The sequence below is a fragment of the Schistosoma haematobium genome, chromosome 1 (genome assembly GCF_000699445.3).
Source record: "Schistosoma haematobium chromosome 1, whole genome shotgun sequence".
Classification (NCBI taxonomy): Eukaryota; Metazoa; Platyhelminthes; class Trematoda; order Strigeidida; family Schistosomatidae; genus Schistosoma; species Schistosoma haematobium.
The window spans coordinates 6,748,795-6,767,353 of record NC_067196.1 but is presented as its reverse complement, the minus strand read 5'-3'; the positions used below and the strand labels follow the sequence as shown (position 1 = coordinate 6,767,353).

At 34.5% G+C, this 18,559-nt stretch overlaps 2 protein-coding genes across 2 annotated transcripts; one reads left to right on the top strand and one right to left on the bottom strand.

The window, feature by feature from the left end:
* Window positions 1–1,629: 1,629 nt before the first annotated feature.
* Window positions 1,630–11,880, bottom strand: MS3_00001511 (uncharacterized protein; the record flags this gene model as incomplete). Its single annotated transcript, XM_035733314.2, has 3 exons — window positions 1,630–2,298; window positions 3,230–3,544; window positions 11,729–11,880. The coding sequence occupies 3 exons, from the start codon at window positions 11,878–11,880 to the stop codon at window positions 2,001–2,003; spliced, it is 765 nt and encodes a 254-aa protein (XP_035587239.1). The 3' UTR covers window positions 1,630–2,000.
* Window positions 11,881–12,898: 1,018 nt separating this feature from the next.
* MS3_00001500 (uncharacterized protein) lies at window positions 12,899–18,187 on the top strand. The gene is made up of 3 exons (XM_051208968.1): window positions 12,899–13,309; window positions 16,008–16,276; window positions 17,831–18,187. The coding sequence occupies exons 1-2, from the start codon at window positions 13,011–13,013 to the stop codon at window positions 16,273–16,275; spliced, it is 567 nt and encodes a 188-aa protein (XP_051073030.1). The 5' UTR covers window positions 12,899–13,010; the 3' UTR covers window position 16,276; window positions 17,831–18,187.
* The last annotated feature ends 372 nt before the right edge of the window (window positions 18,188–18,559 follow it).

Sequence of the window (18,559 nt, the reverse complement as noted above, 5' to 3'; positions counted from 1 at the left end):
AATGAATTCCGTGACATAACTTCATGAGAATAGAATTAACGGATAAGTGGACAAAGCTTCGTAGATGCACATTAACAACATAAACCGCACAACGGATCATATCAAATTGGACAAACCTACTCATATATTAACCAATATGTTTTTCTGAATGGATTCGTATTTCCACTTGTACAAATCGATTTGGTTCTCCAAACAAATGTTGATGAGAGCAGCTCATTACTATCACATATATCAAACCAATCACCAAGTTGATTTGGTTCCATATACAATCGAACACATTGTGAGATTGTATTTCTCCAATTCAGTAGACTTGATGATTTATTCGATGCAGTGGTATTGCTGTTCATCTCAGTTGTTGTAGGAATGCTCACAACTGGATACACAGTTTGATAAGAAATTACTGTGACGAGGAAGAACAAATTGACTGACATTGTTCATCTAATTAGTTGTGGAAGTGTAATCGGTTTATATTATCCACAACACAGTAGGTTGAGTAGTTGCATTGCTTATATCGATCATGTGATGTGAAAAATATTTAGTTTGTAGGAAACGATGTGTCAACCGATCACATGCATCACATTCCCTATGCATGAGATATTATCATTACATAATCAGTTAGATTTGATCGCACAATGTTGTGAAGCAATAATATTCAACTCTACACCATCTTCGAATTTCAACATTTTCAAATCGAATGATTAACACTTGTTTAATTTGTGTATGTCAAATCATCTTATCATGATAATGAAATGAGAGCTTGATGCACGGTGACCAACTGTCAGTTTTCAGTGGAATCGAACATGTACACAATCCTGTGATCCAAAGTCGAGATCCCATGGAGTGAGACTTGATAAGGACCAGTGAAATGTTCACATGTATTGACATGACTAATGGATGTGTTGTTGATGCCAGTGTGTTATTATTGTCCTCTTGTCACGAAACATGTTCGAGCATGGTAGATACGATTGGAAGATTCTCTAGACAAACTGAAATTAGGAAGAATGTGATCAAACTGATGCAAAATGCTCATCTGTGTTGTGAATTTAGTATGCCGATTCGATCTGAGAGAATTTGTGTCATCGGATCACATGTGAAGTGAATTAGTGAGGTGTCGAATAACACCATTTGTTATTATGCGAAATTCATTGGATTGAACTTGATTGATCTACATATCATTCAATCGATACAAGAATGTGATGTGATGTGCACATTGATTGTATACTGTTGTTATCATACTGATAATGTCACCCAGTATATAATATCGTCTTCGTCAACAACTCAGGTTCATTAACAACACTGACGTTTCTCTCAGTCGATTAGTATCGATGTGATTAGCGCTTCTTAATCAATAGAATAATTCTAATTGACTTCAGATTTCGATGGCTTATCGATTGGATTTGTGAAACAACTTGATTATCGATCACTTATTTATTGTCTACAGGTTTCCTGAAATATCTTAGAATATCTCTTAGAATCCTCTCAATTCAGCTTGTTTCCCTCCTAGTGTTCATTCGACTACGACCACTCTCCCCTAAACGGTATTGTTTTGGAGATCTAAATATGAATTTATTGGTGTACGAATTGTGTAGCGATATCGCTTACTTGGTGATTGCATTGCAGAAACAAATATGGAAGTTCTACAGATAAGATATCTCTCTATAACCCTGAATAAATAACTCATTTTTCCCTAATAGATGATAGTAATAATGATAATAATGATAATGAACTGTTTCGAACTGTCGCATACTCTGACACCCATCAATTATGTCATGCATTTTGTTCATGCACATCCAGAACACTTCACCTCGTGCAATTCATTTCAACTAGATAATACTTTACTGAAATAACAAAAGAAATCATACCATTGAAATCATGTCACTCTCAGTGTCAACTTGTAATGCGTTAATCTACACAATTGTTAAAAGTCTTGAAATTGTTAATTAAAATGTAATTGTTGATTAGTGATAGCATGATAGCAATACAAGTGTCAAGTAATGATTTCACTTAGTAATAATATCGACATTTTCACTGTCTTTCTCTGATGAACCTGGGTCAAATTCATTAGGTGTTTCGTCCCCAGAATTCCACTCCTGATTCAGTGCATCAACAATATTTTCCCCACTTTCATCAGACATCCTCGTTGACTCTCGTGGTATATTACAAGGTGAATGAACACTGTTTCTAGGCCATGTTAAACACTTCATTATGGATCCAACTGATCGTAGTCCACCTCGACGAATGACTGTAACACATGTATCTGGTTGAACTAGTATATATCGACCACGAAACATCACTTGCCTGTAAACAAGTACACAGTAATAAGAATACACATGTGACTGACTACATGGAAGTTTCAATATTGGTAAAACTGTTTGGAAAACAAACCACTTGAAATTATTTACCTTACATTGAACATCTGCACTAGTTTATTTAAACTCAATTATGCACAGACTAAACATGTTGAATAAAATTTCCAACGAAATGAAGTATACCGATGATCGTGATATCTTCTCACCTTACAATCCGATATCAATTTTATACACAAATTAATAATGTTGTCGGTTTCCAATCACAACTTACCATCCTAATGCTTGAACAAATACAATATGACAGATGTATGTGCTTGAGTTTCCCAGTGTTGATGTTCATGACTACATTGGATTACACTTGATAGGCATCCGTGCATGCTGTGTGGATTATTTCGACATTATCCTTAGTTAAAAACACCAAATGGAATATCATGTGGTACTGGGATTCGTCTACTTCCTTCAATCTAATGGTCTTAGAGAAACACATTAACTGTTTTGATATGCATAATTTATTACATGTGAACATTTGCGCAGCTTTCCATACGACTAGACTGAAAGAAATCCTTACATACATTAATTTCCTACGTGACCACTCAGTTAAACTACTATGATGTACATGCTGAAATTCAATCTATTCGTATTGTTGGTCAATCTTATTCCAAAGTGCTTGGAAATGAGTAGGGAGTAATTCTATTTACTTACAACGTCGATTTGTCGAGCAAGAATTATCGAAACATTACATTTCATTTTAATATTTGGTCCAATTTATCTTGCAAATAATGTTCAGATAACACTTGTTATCACCTATGAGACACTGACTAGATACTGTCCAAATGGATTTGTATAACAGAGGACTCACATGAAACTTGCAATATACACATTTCATAAGGTGACTAGTGAAGTAATTTGCAGAAACTTACGAATATACCACCCAGTATTTGATGTTATCGAATCTGGTGGAGCGTGGTGAACAAACTGCTCTTGTATACTTCTTTAGAAATGGTGAAAGTGATGGATTACTGTCACATAAATCGATCCAATAATCCCTGTTTTTGTAAAAGCTAAATAGTCTCATGCATTTTACTGGCGGTGACCGACTGTACAAAAATCTTGTTTGTGTTTCTGAGCTATTGGAATTTGTGTGATCCTCGGTTGTAGTTTCCAACGTTTCAAGTGACCACACTGTGGAGCAAGAAATCACCGTAACCAGCAACACTAAACAATTTGGCATTGTTCTTGATCAAGTAGTTAAATCATCCTTTGTGAGTCAATTTATAACATTCATTTGACTAGACTAAGGTGAACTGTAAGATTTACGTGTGATATTTTCGTGACGATTATGGGTTTGGTTTGATAAGATTTAAAGATTAAGGATGAAGTGAGTGGACTCTATTAGTTTATGCTACTATATCTAACTAGATAACACGTATTCATTTATCATATTTCACTATAATCAATTCAGAATAACAAACGTAAATTGTTCTGGTTTTATCGGATTATGTATTTGTCCGTTTAGAATGCAATAACTTGGTTGATCTAAAATTTGGGTGAATGATGATCAGAAATTCAGTAGTCACCTCATAATGGATGAACCCTTGACATGAGAAGTTCTCTTCTCAGTGTAGATATATATCTGCTTTTACATTGTGTCTCATCATAAAACGATCAACTACTACTCCATTCGTGTTGGTGAACGAAATGGCTAACAGAAAACTTACAGTATAACTACTTATTCGGAAACTGTCAACAGATATTCCTTGACAGTATTACCAACACGAAATAGCACGAAATGGTGAGATTCGTGTCTATTTCTACTAAACTTAATCACAAGTATCTTTTTCTCCACATCATCCACAAAATCGAACAAAACGAGAACACCACCGGTCTGACAATGTTCAGTGAAATAACCGATTCCTTGTATTAGCTTCACGTGACTCCACCTAATGCCTTTACTTACTAGTTGACTTACTTATTCACTTCACTTATATGTTACTTGATTCAATTACAATGATAGTTTGTATATTTTGGACCGATGGTCATTATTTTTCTTGATGTAAACTAAGACTGCAACAGCAAGATACACTGTGACTGAGTATCTGCTGGACGAACTTGAACGTATACCAGCAGGTTTTGGAGATCCTTATGGGGTTTTAAATCGAGAGTAAACTGGAAAGTGCAACACGTAAGAAATCGGGGTCTCATATAATCAGTTTGACAGACAAGCAATATTGACAATTAGGACTGCCTATCAGCAGATATGATTATATAAATGAATTTTAAATGCACAAGAGCATTATGCAGCTTGAAAGCCTAGAATTAAATTGTTTGTCAGTGAGAACCATGAATCCCCTTCACATTTTAATTCAATAATATTTCACGTTTCCGTAATCATGATATTCGTGATCAGTGAGTTATATTATCATTGTAAATACTTCCACAATTCATGGAACTTATCACGGAACAAAACGGTCGTCAATTTTATTAACAAAAAACTATACATATTATGTAAGAACTTTCGTCTAAATTTGATCAAATACTTTCACAGTGTTTGGGCACTGATTTGATGTGAGATATTAAAAAGGAAAATGTATTTGTAAAATCTCAACGAATGAACTTGAAGTAAATCCAACATCTTGCCTGGCAATCTGATCCAATCTTTTTCAAGGAATTTTAGTCAAACATCAAAATTATCGAATATATATAGGTACATGGTTCTTCGGCTCACTGTATACTGAATAGATCATCCGATCAACGTTAACAATGTTCAAAGTAGGAATTCGGATTAGTGTGTAAGAGACATGTGGTGTGAAACGAAGTGTTAAGATAACTTACTATGGAATATAAATGTCAATACTTTCATTTGTAATGGGCGAAATTCTCTCTGAATTTGATCATACAGTATTGATCAGAAAGCGTGAAATCATCAGCCAACTAACTGCGGTTCACGCTAATTTTAGCAGCATACAGACCAAGGAACCAGAATGGTAGTGTTTTCGAGGAAATAATCGTCATGATGCATCAGCCTACAGTAAAACACTCGTTTCGTATCTTCTCAACAATTAATTCAACTATGTCTTCAAACGCTTTAATACAATGTCCATAACATAATGAGTATGACATGAGGTTTATGTAGAAGAGATGTCATCACTTGTGGATTGTTCACATTTTCGTCATCAACTATTCCACAATTAACTTCTGAATTCAAGTTCAATTCACGTGAATGATATTTACACTGAGTTGCATTGGTCTCACTTTATGCCTGAAATTAAATACGAGGGCTCGGATATGAGTGATTATTAACAATCACCAGTTTATCTAGAGTATTATAATCTGATTAATTTTGGATTAACCATGTGTACACTGAACTCAACTTTTCATTCTAACAAAACAAGCAAAAGCATAATCTCTGCAGCATCCTATGAAGTCTATATGCGTTTTTCGAGTATACCAAGTTGAGTGATTGTGATTCTTGCGTCTCTTTTCACAGACACATGCACACATAAACATATACACACTTGATTGTTTTCTAGAGGCAACAAATTATTTCTTTTCTCTAGGGAATGTTGCCAAATGAAATATATCGGTTAATAAACACCTGCTGTAAAATATTCTCATAAAGCGCTCGTTTTTGATGAAGTTGAAAGAAACTGTATAATCTACTTTATCGTCGTACTTCAACCTTCAAGATGGAAACTAGTCCACATGTGGGTGAACTGTTCATTATACAAGTTAAGAATATCACTAATCAGTTTTGGTAGAAAAGCTATCCATTGATTATTTGATCAGTTTTCAAGTGAAACATTATTCAGTCCATACTAGTCCTGATTAACACCTCATTGGACATTAGAAATTGTTCAGACTTCAGTTCATACAATTGTACTAACGAGAGCAACCTTCATCAAATGGATAAGCTTATGAAGTAAATCATTTAGTACGTTGATGTACATTCACAATTTTCTAACAATTTCTCTACCTACTAAAAACTTTCAAAAGTAGTATGCAACATTGTGATCACACAACAGCCAACGAGTTGATGTACAAACTACCATTGAACCGATCTCTTTTAACATTTCTGTTGTATGTTTTCACATCTTACACAGATAATGTAAAATTTGGCTGAAAATTAGTTGGAAAAAGTTGTGGAATGTATTAGATCGAGTCAGTTCACTCAAATATTATCCTTACTGTTCGTGTTCACAAAATCAACGTGTTGGACTTCCCTATGAAAATGGCTCTGACTTACTATATATTATTAATTTTAACAAATATAAAATGAAATCTGATTAGCTGTGATAAGTCAGTTTCTCTGAGCTCTGCTATTGACTTCTGAAGTTCTTACTATTTGAGGACGCATTAAGCATGTTGAAATATTTTAAAATTTGGGCTAATAATTACTTTGTTTAATAGAATTTGTGGTAATGAGCATAACTACGATAACAGAATAGATGGAATGTGGGTAGCATAGGATCTCGAAACACGCGTTTCGTCCCATTTAGGATTCGTCAGCCAGATGTAACTTCATCTGAATTCTGATTTCCACCCCATGACTCAATGCCATTACCGTTTGCTTCAAACCTCATCAGTTTATTCACTTAGTTGAATTGAACTGTTCAAGGGTTATGAGATTCAACTTCGTCGATTCTGGATCTGCTTGTATCATAATGATTATGTCGAATCTTTCCAGACATAATAACCAGTTGTCAATCAAAACTGATCAAGTTTCTGTCAAGTATATCAACAATTGAATAACCAAAGCCATTTCAAATTGAATTAAGACTGTTATTTTGTTGATATTATTATTATTAATCTATGTTTCAACATTGAAGCAGTAGTGGTGAAATAAATAAATTTAACATTACTGTATACAACATTCACATTGTTTAGTTTTCCGATCTCTTCTCCCCCTCTCTCTCTCTTGTAATACTTATATAGAATATAATGAAACTATCCTTTGAGGTAGATTGCTAACCCTAAACATATATCGTTGAGAAAAACAGTTCGTCATTTGAACTTTGTTCTCATTTTTTTCTTCCCATTATTTCCGTTTGGATAAAGATGTTCATAGGAAATGTAAATGTCTATAATTCTGCTATCATATTGATGATTGACTTTTCAATCGTGAATTAACTTTCTTTTTGATATACACTAGTAGCGGTAAATAAATCCTTAAAATCAATATCTCTGTAGGTTTTCGACATTTGATACTGATCACATTAGTTTTGATGGACTCACCTAGCTGAAGGCGCTCAGTCACGTATTCGCACCAGATCACGAGTGGGAATGCCATGTTCAACTTCTCTTGCAACCACTAGTCAGTTTAGATCGGTCACTTCTCGATATTTTGATAAACTATCACAGATATTATAAGGAGAATGTAAAACAATTAAGAGTTCGATACAGGAGCATTTAATTAACTGTGTACACATAGCTCCAAAGAGTCTTCTTTTAAAATAATCTACAGAGTCAAAGGAACTGAATCAAATCGAACAGGGTCGAATCAATATTTTATGTACTGCTGAGACATTGACAATCCACAAACTAAAGCCTGAACTTCGCGTGCAGAAACGATTTGTCCAACCACTCATCCTTTCTTGGTTCTAATTCTTTTGATGGGTATGTTTCTGGGGCGCTTTCCTTTCTACTTGTTTTTAAATTACTGTTTTGCAATTTCAACTCTCATCAGTTATTATTATTATTACCTTATACAAGTTTTGTTGATTATTATTCAGTCTATTATTATGACTTATGTGTTTGTCGCTTTTCTTCATATCTGTCAATTGGACTATTATCTGACCCATAAATTATTTTTTTCCTTACCCCTTGATTAGGATGTAACCTCATTTGTTATTTAGTCTCAAATCCACTTATGTAATGCAATCTTTTCTATCCTCCTATAGGCATATATTTTTCATATATAACTAAATACACGAATGTACAGCTTAAGTAAAGGATTTCGTCGAAAAGAAAACTTTCTTCGCTAAATTCTTTTTTTCTTATTCAATGACATTATGGATTATTTTGATTATCATTAGTATAAATTACCATTTAAGATATAAGGTATAACTTATATTGAGCGAACTTGATTCTAATTAACTTATCATTTCAAACTGTGTAAATTAATCTTTTGTTCCTATCGATTATCATGCCATGAAAATATACTAAACAATAAAATGAACCAATAATTGTGTACTAATGCTCAACAATTATGTTGTGATTACAACTAATATACTATTACTTACATTAATACAATCAGTTGATAATATCACTCGATCATCTTTCATTGCCTTCACTGGATAATTTTCTCACATTCGATAGGGTTGAACTTCATTGGTCACGATTTCTTACTAGAAATCCGAGAATCACTCCTTAAAGTTAATCAATTTTGAACACATGGTAATTTTCAACTAATATTTGTGTTTACATTTATCCAATTTCATATGATCTGTTGTGTGGTTTATGATGCCTAGGTTTCTTTACGAAACGTTATAAACTTACCTGTTCATTTTTTTCGCGTAGTAATAATGTGAGTATCTATATATCTGCTAAGGTGCTTACAAGAATAGTCAAAATTTGATAGAAATGCTAAAACATTCCCAGGAAATGTAATCGCTTGCACACTTTCTGCCAATTGAAATTCCACCTTTGTCTTGTAGTGGCTGGTACTAGATCAAGCTCATATAGGTTATTGTTGCTTCTGCACAGATAAATTTATTCATTCTTTTCAAGCAGCGTTTTGAAATTGTCACTTATTCGCTGATTAACCCTGACCGTTTTATATATGGCTTTATGTGTGTTAAATGCTATCCCCATTCAAAGCCCCCTGATTTGACGTTTTTTCCTTGGGTTCTCTAAATTACTGTATTTTTGAAGGTCACATTCCACCACTATATTAACATCAGTTGTACTAATTCGTATTTTGCTGTTTGTCGTACCTTGAATATCAGGTTACATGCAATCCGTCTTCGAGTTATGTTAGACGTCAGGGTTTTCACGTATTGTATTTTGTAGATAACCATTTGGTGATCTACTTAGAATGGTTGGAGGCCTACTCGATTTAGATAGGAATAGTTTAACCAATAGCTAATGTCGAAGTCAAACCCCGCGGTCAGAACCTAACGTTTATTACCCCTTCGTCGTACGAAGGTACTATGCATGCTTTGAAGACCGATATGTTATTAGGAAGGAGTACAGAGAAGATAGTGAGACCACCACCGCATGGGACAGTCCATGGCATACGAATAACTGATGAGCGTTGGTTGTCCTTGATCTTTACGGGAATTGATGATTTGTTTGATATTTAGTGACCAAACTGCCTGATGATTTGTCTAGGGCTCAGTGACATTTTACTGGCCCTACATTGCAAATGACCGTTGCCGTTTTCAGAAAGAAACGATTGTAATAGAGTAGCTGAATTACTCTCGATCATAGATCAATAACGTTTAAGGCCACCCGGAACCCAATAACAATATATAACATAAACTGAAACTATCTCATTTGAGTTGCTTGTTCTGTCATAAGTATCGGGGTATCCACTATTCCTTCTTCTTCTTCTTCTTCCTGTGTTAGGTGTTAAAGTCCTTAGTATTGATTTTAATTACGGTTGTTTTTTCTGACGAGAACCGTTTCTGGCCATAGATCAATAACATAGTCGGCTATCTCAAACCCAAATAACAAGACAAAAGAATTGGTGACAAGGATGACTGTTAAAATTGTTGCTGATAAGCTTGAAAGCCTACAGAAGCAATGGTTCAGACTGATCGAGGTGTTATCTAATACCCAAATCAATAAGAACTCAACACCATCAACCTCCGTATCTAGATCTATGCTCACTAACAATGTTTTATAACGCTCGATTTTACTTAATCTAATATTACAACGGTTGGGTTTCCACGTTTACACATATGGACGTCTATTTATCTTAGACGAATATCTACACTAGATTCCCTCGCAGTGTCTATTCTACAGAACTTCAACACAACTCAGATCAAGAACATGTGATTAGCCTGACCGCAACGTAGTGTATTTCTACACCAAAAACCCGACAGAATCCAACAACAATTAACAATCAATAATAAGTGAGTCATAATAATAATAAGGATAAGGGAATGTATAACTCATCTGACACCTGTCACATTATCTACATTTCTGACTAAGCAGACAACCAATCACTATCATTTTCGCCCATAAACCAAAATGTCAATAATATTGCTGAGTTTAATTATGATCCATCGTCAAATTTAACACCTGGCACCTGGTTTCGCCGTCACACAGAAATGTTTAATGTTGATTTCTCAGATCAATACGACTTTTGTTAAGTAATTCATAAATCTTGTTAATTTGAACGCTTTATTCGGTTCCTAAGCTATTCTCGTACCCCCAAGCTAGAACTACGCAGCGACCTGAACTCGAGAGAAAAGAGGCAAAATAAGCGAAAAGCATTTTACTCCAAAGGTTCATTTTTGTACAGAAAAACACGGGTTATTTATAGATGTTAACATCTGTTAAATCAACATCATGTTTTGGTCAATCTGCTAAAAAACACATTGTGCTACTGACCAATAGTAGTGCTCCATGTTGGTATTCTAGAGAGCTCCACCCTGTTGTATTTTCGCTTTCACACTACTGTTTCACCTATTTCCACAATACTCCTCCGAATGATTCGTGTAGACGTGTCATTTTAAGTGCACATATATTGCGACAATACTCATACCACTGGACGGCTGAAGTTTCAGCAGCCGCAGTCAGTGTTACTGGTGCCTTTATAATCCAATTTGCAACAATTATCATGATTCGCCTCAGTCTCAGTCGCGATCGAGAGAAGAAAGTTCCCGTTCGAGCAGACTTTTTTCTCCAACATAAAGAACAACGAAATACAATCTCATCACGATAGTCTGAACACTGTACTGCAGTCATTTGATTACCTCAGTCTCATCTTTTGTAGCAGCTCAATAATCACCTCTTCTCTAAAATCCGTTGAAAACCGATCGTATGTGAGCATCAGGTGTTGAACTGAGCTCCGTGACCTTGAAATTTCTTAAACGCTTCTGATTGGCTCGTCCATAAATTAGTTTCGCCGGTTTTTTAATTGCTTTGTAACATGAGCAGGCTACATAGACGTTGAACTGTCATTCACAATGTTTTACAAAAAAATGTACTTTTCAGTTTATAAGCAAATGCCAAGATATGAAAAACGTTGATGACCTACCAACGGTATAGCGACGTTGTTGATAATACAAACAAAGAACTTAAAGTCACGTCTATTAAAAACGTGCGAAGCAAGCTGAAGGCAAGATGGACAAGAAAGAACATTTTTACTGACAATTAAGAAGCTGTATCAGTAAAAATATTGATCACAAAGTAATATTTAAAATGCATTATGCATTATATCAAACATGTAAAGTGCTTTTAGCTGGACTTACTTTGAACCACTGATCATGTGGAGGCCTGCACATGACCAGCATGGGGATGATGGTCTGTGGCTTTCATTACGATAATTCTGCTTGCTGGAACCTTGTGAGACTTTTCTTTCGACTGCATTGACGTGAGGGAAACGGTTACCATTCTCTACCATCGAGGTATCATGCTTCAAGTTCATTAACCTTTCGCGTTCGGCGGTTAGTTCCTGCAGGGTCATGTTAGGGCAGTGTTCGAGCTTGCTTAGGATTCTTGTTCGGATGTCAGAATCTTCAGGTGAATGCAGGCTACAGACAAATACTAGGCATTTAAACTGGTCTTCAGTCATGGAAGACAACTTGAACCTCTCACACTCTCTGTTCACAATTCCTGCATGTTTCAACCAGTCATCTCCTGGTTCTTTCGTTATCTTCAAGCATTGGTAACCGATATTAAATAGAGATGACTGTTATCCAAAGATTTGGGGCAGAGTTTTAACTGTTTCATCAAAACTAAAGTCTCGCGGTTTCTTCGAGAGAATGAAATTACTATAGCGTTCATGTTCTATCGTCCCAAGTTTTCGTAGAAGTATTATGACTTTTGAGGCGTAATCAACTCTGCAGAGATCAATATAGAACGAATCTTCATATTTCTTAAACCAAGAATAAAACGCTGCACTGTCAAAATTAAATTCATGAATGGCAATAATGATTGAATCAGTGTGAGATACTTGTGATTCCCCAAAAGCAGGGTTATGCTGTGACAGGCACAATTTCTGCATGAGGGCTCCCATGATTCTGATTTGGGACTGTTCAAATCTCTACTCTTGACGATGCATATGAGCTTATAACTGCTATAAAGAAGTACTCATTGCAGTTTTCCCATCGCCACTGATATGTCTTGCTAACTGAAAGCTATATTCAGTTCCTAAGCTATTCTCGTACCCTCAAGCTAGAACTACGCAGCGACCAGAACATGAGAGAAAAGAGGCAAAATAAGCGAAAAGCACTTCACTCCCAAAGTTCATTTTTGTACAGAAAAACACGGGTATTTATAGATATTAACATTTGTTAATTCAACATCATTATTATTATGTGTGATCTAGTTACAACTAGTAGATATTATCAGTGATAAGAAATCATTAGAATAATCTAATACAAATACGTGTTGAAGAATTTATAAATGACTTTCACCATATGACATTTACAATTATCACGGGGTCAGTGTGCTAAACTTGACCCAAATCATATACTTAAAAAGAGTATAAATGGAAATACACAAGTTCATTCCACTGGTTTACGAAGAATAATGTCATCTAGTTTCATAATCCTGTTTGTTGTACTTACATGCTTCACAGAATGGTCACTTGAGACAGTGGTAAATACTACCGAGTCTCACATCAATTCGACTGAATCACAATCCACTCTGTTGCAGGCAACCCTGCAATCATCAGACTGTTTACGGTTGTTTGCTCCACTCTTAGGACGATATTATTGGGTTGATTTTTGCGACAGTAATAGTTATATTGACCCATATTTTATGTATTATACAAATGTGATTTGTTCACATCGAAGTTTTCTGACAACGAGATACTGGATCGTGTATTCGTAAGTTCCTAAACTATTGCTCACTTAAATGTTTCATGTGGAATGTCCGTTACACGTTTTGAAATAGTAGATTATTTGGTCACTTCCTGTGTAATACCACGATCCTTACTTATGGTTTTCGCAAAATGTTACTCTACTGAAATGTCTTTCCTCATATTCAAGTATCTAGCATTAATAATTATATTTATATTTACTAAATAAGATTATCACAATGAACTCTAAACGTATTTTATTGACAAGAACAAGAAATCAAGCCGATATCTTTTCACGTATTAAATAGTGTGTTCACGAAGGTAAACTGGATTCCTTGTAGTAATTTATACGAAATACAATCAATATGGAACAATTCAAAGAGGATTTTATCACAATTGAAATACACCAGTTCACTTGATATTGTCCGCTTGCTGTTTAGGATTGCAATCGATCAGTGAACATCAACTCTAGGATGAAGATACACCCATCTGACGAGTTCCAAATACGATGAAACACTGTATTTATCATTTCATACGTTCTGAGTGATAGTGAGTGTTATTTGTAAGATAGTTATTTTGAAAACTGAAACCGAATCAACAATCAACTGCAATCAATGAAGCATTGTATTCTAGTCACAAACAGTCAGCATCATGAAGTTGCATGTACATAATAGATTCGCTTACATCTATACAAGCGTTAAGTGAGCTATAATCCTGAGACATTTCATTCAACTCCGAACTATGAAAACTTCACTTTCATAGAGTACCTATTGCATCTGGTTTTCGCGATGTTTGCTCTCAGATTAATGAACCATTTATACGAATTATAGAAGGAAGGAATTGTGAAAACAAACCCATTTCGAATTGGTTCATAATACTGAGTATGTGTTCTTAGTGAAATAATCTCTTTGAATGTTTGCTGACTGAGTCATGATACACAGCAAACTTTTAATTAATTAGAGGAAATAAATAAAATACAGACTTTGACCAACATGACTTGACAGATTAATTTTGCGTGACAATCTCGAGTGGATTATACTACAAGACATGATATGTTGAATAGATTGATGAGGATTTACAAGCGTTCCTTTACTTTCTAATATAAATGTCTATTAGATGAAGTACTTCTAACTTATTTGGGTGATCTTTGTAATAATAAATGTAGTAATGAAATGCATAATAGAGAAATAATAGGCAGAGTCTGAAATAATAATTGAAAGAACCGGTTGGACAAAGAAATGAAATGGTTACCTTGTGTAAAACTGTAACTCTTATCGTAATGTTTATATAATCTGTATTTCCGTTTAGCATAAATGGTATATTTACAACATCTTGATTTCAGTTCATTCTAATATAAATCAACAATATGACGAATTAAATTATTAGTTCTCCCAGTTCGGTAAAATTCAATAGGATAAAATTCTTATCATCATCTTGATCCGACAATTCAAATTGTATCATTCTCAGGATATTCAAATTAATGATCCTTAAAATGCTATCGATGATGTAATGGCCTATTAATCAACTGAAATTTCATACATAATTGACGAAGTTAAATGAAAATAAAACGACGAAATTTTCCTTTACAATATAAAAATGTTATGTAATGAATGGAATACCAGCCATTTGATGTTTTAGTGTCGGTTATTATGTTAAGCCCATATATATACCTTGTTCTAGCTTTCGGACAGCCCATTCTATTCATTCTACTTGAGTCACATTCTGATCTTGTTATTTATTCACTTATCAATATTGACTGTTTTTATATGAGCGCGTAGGTGTGTTTACATTTCTCATCCCATTACTCATCACATGTCCATAACTTACTTTTGTGTAACTATAATTATTGATTAAGGCATAGTTAAATGGTAGTTGGCTTACCCGCCATCTCCACTGCGAGTCGTTTCTGTTCTCTCTATTTCATTCGCTTCATATATAAAATATATGTATTCACAAGTCCATTCTCGTTTTTTGACTTATTTAATTCCGTTATCCAGAGAAGTACATCACAACCTATTTCGTAAGGTAGTAAGATAATTCATTCAGGATACTCATATACCTATGAAGTGTAATCAAATATAATCCTGAAACTGAACACTGAGGAAGTAACTTAAGCTCTTGCATGCATAATTTGCATATTTGTTCACACATTGATATAAAAGAATATATAGGATGAAACTATTCATTTCTCAGGAAGCCAGCCATCCTGAGGGAAACTTCGGAGGCAACCAGCTACTAAATGGTTCTATTAGTCTTTCACCCCATGTTTACTTTAAACTATCAAGTTGCACATCAGAATCACCATGGTCCTCCACCAGAGTTTTATCTGACTTCAACATTCTCGAGCTATCATCCGTTTGTAGAGAATTTCGGGCACTCCACTTCTACCTGAAGATTGTGCTGACGATGTCATTCAGAATAATGATGAAAACTCCATGACTAAAACATTCAGCTCAGAGAACAAAACGCACCGAAAACAATCATATACCTAGGTTTGATTAAGTGAGTTGTCAATTCGAAATTATCAGTATCATCAGGGTACATACGAGGTCTTTGGAAAAGTCATTTCAACTGATTGGTTTGAATCTGTTATTATTTGATAGAAACATTCAGTGACTCGATACAAATGAAATAGTTACAGTTAAATCATTTTCAAAACATTCAATCGTTGTTAAAATTGATATTTTGTCCAGCTCAAATTTTCAAAACTTTATTTTGTTACATAGGCGACACGAATTCCAGGGTCAATATATTATAATTCCACCTGGTGAATGTAATAATTATTTAATTCAATACGGAATGACGTCAGTTGGGTCAGTACTTAAATGCACAAGAGTAAACCAATACAACACGAACTATTACTGTTATAGGCCACGAAGAACATGGTTGCCGAATAATCAATTGCCACAAGGCATACCTCCATTCGGACCACAACCGATTCAAGATCCATTTGGAGGTATGCAGTCGACGAATTTTCTTGGCCCACAAAATTAAGGTATGACAATTGTGATGGATTCAACTTAGAATCTTTGTTATAAAAACCATTCAACGTTATACCATTTTTTAAAGATAAACACTACAATATGAAATAATCAAAATATATTTTGCAATTGTACTGACCTAGATGGTGATATTTGTGGAAAACATATATTTACCTGGTTCAATTTTATTTAATACCATAAGCAAATGAATCAATCGATAACTTGACATTAAAAATTACGTTATTATTCATTAAATATGACATAATGGTAATGTTTTGTTTTAGGGTTTAATCCGCTAACTGTCAGATAACAACCATTCACTAAGAAGAAGGATTAAACTATCAATGTTGTATAGTTGCACTTATAGTCGATTCTCATATAATTTTGTTTAAAGTTCATGTGTGTCTTCAAATGTCATTAATTTTGAAGAACCAAACATTAATCATAATGGTGTTAACCATATTGTCTTTCTGATTACGAAAACGATAGCTCGAATGAAATCGATTGCACGCAGGTATGTATATCAGCCAAAATAGATTATGAAATACAAGACAGTAAACAAGTGTGAACAGTGACATCGTGCATCCAAATCTCCAGCAGAATTCAAACAAGTAAATTGGCCAGATCAAGAGTATCCGTGGTCCAGTTTCGAAAATAGTTGCACTTATGGTCGATTCCCAAATAATACTGTTTATAGTTCATGTATATCATCAAATGTCATTCATTATGAAGAAACGAACATTAATCGTAATGGTGACAATCATATTGTCTTTCGGACTATGAAAGCGGGAACGAAAAGCGAACAAACCTTTATTTTGCAGTAAATATTTGTATTCTAACTAAATCTATTGAGCATACAGTCTACACAAAACTGCATATGGACGTGATATAAATTGACTCAATTTGGTTTAACTACAGCTTATCATTCAGTGTGACGATAAAAGCTATAAGCTTGGGTCAATTCTTTTCTAATTTGATTTTTAAAATGTCTTGACTGAATGATGTATTTCAAGAAACAAAGGGAATCAAACGGAGTAATACCATTTCATGATTTTGCTTACAGTCCATTCTTCCAAACTGTAGAAGCAAATCGTCTTAGTTAAAATGAAACTGGAAAGTTACGAATGTTCATCAAGTTAGCTCCTGACTTACAACTGACCTTCTGGTAAACAGAACTTAAATAAGGCATACTGATATTTCAAATCCACACACACGATTACAGAGGTTTTCTACCATGTATTTCAAAAGGTTTTCAAAGTCAGCACTTCTGGTAAGCGAATCGAAAGATGAAACGACGACTGTCTCTACTGTGTAAATATCGTTTTTTGTTCTCTTCAGGATGTGTATACACTTTGGTATAAGATCTGAAGCGTAGAGATATTGATTTGTATCTATCTATCAATAAAGCATTGCCGGATCTCTTGTTATTTATATTTCCCTGCTAAAAATGACCTTTCCTGACTAATGATTCATTAACAGTTTATGTGGAGTCGGTTATTCTCTTGTAACAGTATAAAAAATCATTACATATGAGGTTAGTAACGTGAATCTGTTTTTTCTTAATGCAGGGAAGTAAATAGTCAATGTACTGGAAGAAGAGGAAAAATCCGTACGTGAGCTGAACCTGCAGAACGATGGACAAAACTATGTTGTAATAAATTTTCCTCTTATGAAATCGAACCACGTCTTTCAATTCTCAAAAATATATCTGTTGTGCTAGAAAGTCGCGTTCTTACTTCAGAGGTATTTACCGGTTCTGACCGTTGTGTTGTTGTTTTAGATCACTACCGCTTCCAAGTAAGCGTTAATACAACGTGCTACACTCTAAGCAATCATTTTTGGCACTGATTCTTTGTTGATTGGAACAAATTTCAGTGTGAAATTGCGCTTTTATAACTAGATAATTGTCTATCAACTTACACAGGCTATACCTAAAAGTGATTTCTGAACTACTAAGTCTAACTGATTCAAACAAAATCACCCTCTTGAGTTAAAAGATTGTGTATTACATAGTTCAATTCGGTTTACATGATATAAATTAGTTTCGTGCGTATTTCACATTCAAACACACTAACTCAACTTGCCGAATGAAGTGTTAGACATATAGGCTGAGCCACTTGAAAATTTATTTATATTGGTGCAAGAAAAATATATTCTCCCTGACGAATATGATTATTCGTTAGTGGCATTTCCCTTGTTTTGTGCTTTTGAAGATATGAACAAATGACTCGTGAATTGCTGGAATATGTACGTACCGAAATATTTGCTTAAACCTTACTAAAGGAAACACTGACAAA